Source organism: Chaetura pelagica, unplaced genomic scaffold, assembly GCF_000747805.2.
Source record: "Chaetura pelagica isolate M959 unplaced genomic scaffold, ChaPel_1.0 scaffold1317, whole genome shotgun sequence".
Taxonomy (NCBI): domain Eukaryota; kingdom Metazoa; phylum Chordata; class Aves; order Apodiformes; family Apodidae; genus Chaetura; species Chaetura pelagica.
The window spans coordinates 98,763-102,441 of record NW_009954037.1 but is presented as its reverse complement, the minus strand read 5'-3'; the positions used below and the strand labels follow the sequence as shown (position 1 = coordinate 102,441).

The 3,679-nt window shown below is 64.8% G+C and overlaps 1 protein-coding gene across 1 annotated transcript; it reads left to right on the top strand.

The window, feature by feature from the left end:
- Nucleotides 1-875: 875 nt before the first annotated feature.
- On the top strand, nucleotides 876-2,498 carry SCRT2 (scratch family zinc finger 2). Its single transcript, XM_010002308.1, has 2 exons — nucleotides 876-924; nucleotides 1,792-2,498. The coding sequence occupies exons 1-2, from the start codon at nucleotides 876-878 to the stop codon at nucleotides 2,496-2,498; spliced, it is 756 nt and encodes a 251-aa protein (XP_010000610.1).
- Nucleotides 2,499-3,679: the final 1,181 nt, after the last annotated feature.

The following is a 3,679-nucleotide window of genomic DNA, read 5'->3' as shown; positions in this document are numbered from 1 at the left end:
GCCCCCGCGGGAGGGGGGGGGGGGGTTTGGGCTGGCGCTTCCCGGGGGCACGGGGAGATGCAGGGGGCAGCAGCCCCCTGCCCGCAACGCTGGGAGAGGTGCGGAGGGCTGGTCTGGGGGTGACCGCGGTCCCTGGAGCCCCGTCCGGGGCACCGGGGGAGGGGACTCGGGGAGTCACCTGGGCTTGGCAGAGACCCCCGACGGGGAGACCCAGGGGCCTGCCGGGGAGCAGGGGGGGGCCGTGCCGGGCGGTGGGCTGGCGGGTCCTGGCTGCTGGGGGGCTGACATGCTGAGCTGGGTGCGGGGGTGCAGAGTGGGCCTGATCCAGCCACGCACACGTCAAGACCACCCAACTGCCTCCGTTCTTGTCCCCCCTTTCCTACTGCTCGCTGCTTCCCAGTCTCTGGGGGGCTTTCTCTGCCGCGCACAGGGGTTTGAGGTCCGGGGGGGTCCTCTTTTCCCCCCCCGCATCAGGAGCCGAGAGCCAGTGGGGGAGGGATGTGCTGCAGCTGGGCAGAAGCTGCCGACGCTGCTCTCCTGGAAATAACCTTGCTGCATGCTCGGAGGCAGCGTGAGAAATTGCTGAGCAGACGCTTTCTGCACAGCCCGCGCTGTCAGCACGGCACGGGGGGGCGGAGGGGGCCGAGCTCGGCCCCTGCCGCGCAGCCCCCTCCCCACCGCAGGCACCTCCAGCTCCCCATGAGATGAAGGGCAGCAGCCGCGCGCCCCGGGTGGGGAGTCCCATGGGTGGGAGGGGGGCTGGATTTAGGGGATGCTCAACGGCAGCTGAGGGGGAGGGAATCCATGCACGAATGAGCCTGTCTCTGCACCGACCCCGGCCCCCAGCAGCTCCCGCTGTCACCAGCTGCAGGGACATGTCCTTTGAGGTGGCTGACAATGGCCAGCAGGAGACCACTGGTCCTGGTTTGGGGGACCCGGGCTGGCAGCGTGACCCACGGGGACACTGGCCACCAGCTCGGCAGGGAGAGGGCTGCGCTGCTTCTCTGCGGTGACCTCCGTGTGCCAGCACAGAGGGACAGGGATGCCCGTGTGGCACTGGCTCTGCTCCAGGACAGGAGTCCTTTACCCGGAGCTGTGCCATGAGCAGACCTGCACCAATGTCACATGATGATGACACTCCTAGAGTGACACCCAGGCCCTGCTCTGCACTTGGGGGGCTGTGTGGTCTCTCTCCACAGCCCAGGGCCCTGGTGCTGCTGGTCTCCAGGTGCTGCCATATCCCTTGGGAACAGCTCCTGCAGAGATCGGGAGGGGTGGGAGGAGAGGAGCCCTTCCCAGTCGCTTTGCTGAGGAAGGGAAACCTGGAGCAGCCTATTCGCCCTCATCCTGGCTTTCCCGGGGGTTCTGGAAGCAAGGAGGTGGATAGAGCAGAGCTCATTACTGGCGCCTGCCCTGGTGAACAATGAGGCGCTCAATGAGGTGCTCGGCACCGACAGCTGTCGGGTGGCTAATGGCCCCCGGGGGCTGCCCGTAGCCAGGCAGCCGGGCAGCACCCGGGTGGGCGCAGCTGGATGTCCTGCAACCCCATCCCAGGATCCCACCTGGGGCAGCCCCACAGGACAAGACCCATCCTGCCAGCAGATGTGGAGAGGAGCTGGGGTAGACTCAGCCCCGGTGTGGAAGGATGAGGCTGAGAAGAGACAAGGGACCGGTGCTCGGGGGACAGCCCTGGTTCTGCACCCCCAGTGGGCATTTTTGGCTCGTGGCTTCCCCCCATCCCTGGCGGCGGTAGCCGGGAGGGATGGTGATGCCACTGTGTCATCCCAGCAGGGTACCTCCAGCACTGCCTGGCACCCGCCGGCTACGACACCGACAAGAAGCAGGGTCTGCCGCCGCCGCCACCGGACCCAGCCTACGCTCCTGGCCAGGAGGAGTACAGCGATCCTGAGAGCCCTCAGTCCAGCTTTTCCGCCCGCTACTTCAACGGGGAAGCGGCGGTGACGGACAGCTACTCCATGGACGCCTTCTTCATCACCGACGGGCGGTCGCGCCGCCGCAGCGAGAGCCACCGCCGCGGCAGCCACCGCCACTCCTGCCCCGAGTGCGGCAAGACCTACGCCACCTCCTCCAACCTCAGCCGGCACAAGCAGACCCACCGCAGCCTGGACAGCAAGATGGCAAGGAAATGCCCGACCTGCGGCAAGGCGTACGTCTCCATGCCCGCCCTGGCCATGCACGTCCTCACCCACAACCTCAAGCACAAGTGCGACGTGTGTGGCAAGGCCTTCAGCAGGCCCTGGCTGCTCCAGGGCCACATGAGGTCCCACACCGGGGAGAAGCCCTTCGGCTGCTCCCACTGCGGAAAAGCCTTCGCCGACCGCTCCAACCTGCGCGCCCACATGCAGACCCACTCCGCCTTCAAGCACTACAAGTGCAAGCAGTGCGAGAAGACCTTCGCCCTCAAGTCGTACCTCAACAAGCACTACGAGTCTGCCTGCTTCAAGGGCTCCGAACACAGCTGTGCAATAGGGAACTAGCCCCCCCAGCGCCCTGCCGCACATCCCTGTTCCTGGCCCCCTCCCCATCCCCATCCCAGTCCTCATCCCAGTCCCCATCCCAGTCCCCACACCAGCTCTCCTGCAGCTGCAGCTGGCCAGTTTGTGGCTGTGCCGTGGCTGGAGGACACATCCCTGCAGACTTCCTCCCCACCTGGAAGGAGGGAGCCCCAGCACTCCCTGGGAAGGGCCAGATCCAGTCAGGTCCACAGCAGGACCCTGCTCCTTGCCCAGGTCCCCGAGCCCCCTGCAGCCAGGCAGGTCTCTCTGCAGGGGACTCACCCAGGGACCTCTTCCAGACCCAGGAGAGACTTTCCTTCCCCAGCTCGTGACCCCCACCTCTATTTATTTAATTTATTGCTATTATTTATTTAGAGCTGCTGCTTCTCCTCTTGGGGGATCCTGAGGGAGAAAAGACATTTTTCTGCTCCCCCCCAGGAGCAAAACCTCACCTTGACCCCTAACACTGATGGGACCATGGGCTGGAGCTACTGATGGCTTGGTGGGACTGACAGACAGTGCAGCTGACAGGAGGGCAGGGCTTCAGCCACCCTGAGATGGTCCCTGCAGCCCACCCTCCTGGGGCCCCCTGATGCTCCCCTGCCTAGCACAGTCCCATGGGACATGTCCCGTGGCACCGTGCTCACTCTGGCACTGTGGCTTCACAGTCCCAGGGTCAGGGGAAGAGAAAGGGGAGTCTGGCAGAGACTTGTGGGACATGTCCCCCCTCTGCTGGGTCCCAACTTGGCCAGGTATGACTGGTCTCTGCCATGGTGATGGCCTGAGGAACAACCCCCCCAGGCAGGTGCAGCCCCCCTCGCTGTGCAAACGGCCATGCTGGAGACCCAGACCTGGGGCAGCACTGAAACCCCAACTTCCCCCCATGCACCCCCAGCTGCTGCCTGGACCCCTCCCCAGCCGGCCTCCCCACCGTTAGTCCCCAGCTGTGCCCAGGAGGAGGGGATCAGTGTAGCCGTCAAGTTTGGGTGAGTCTATTTAAATGTTCTTATTTATATTATTTATAACTTATGCTTTTCACTATTTATTTGCCAAGACTGGCAGGGCCATGCCACCATGCCAGGACACAGCCACGGTGACACAGACGGGGACAGGACCCCGAGAGCAAACCGTGCGGTGGGCACGGAGGCAGGAAGGCACGAGCC

Excerpts from the sequence above, each read along its gene's own strand:
- SCRT2 (XM_010002308.1), top strand. The coding sequence starts at position 876 with ATGTCCTTTGAGGTGGCTGACAATGGCCAGCAGGAGACCACTGGTCCT. Across the intron at positions 925-1,791 it reads GCAGGAGACCACTGGTCCTG|GGTACCTCCAGCACTGCCTG; the intron begins GTTTGGGGGACC and ends TCATCCCAGCAG.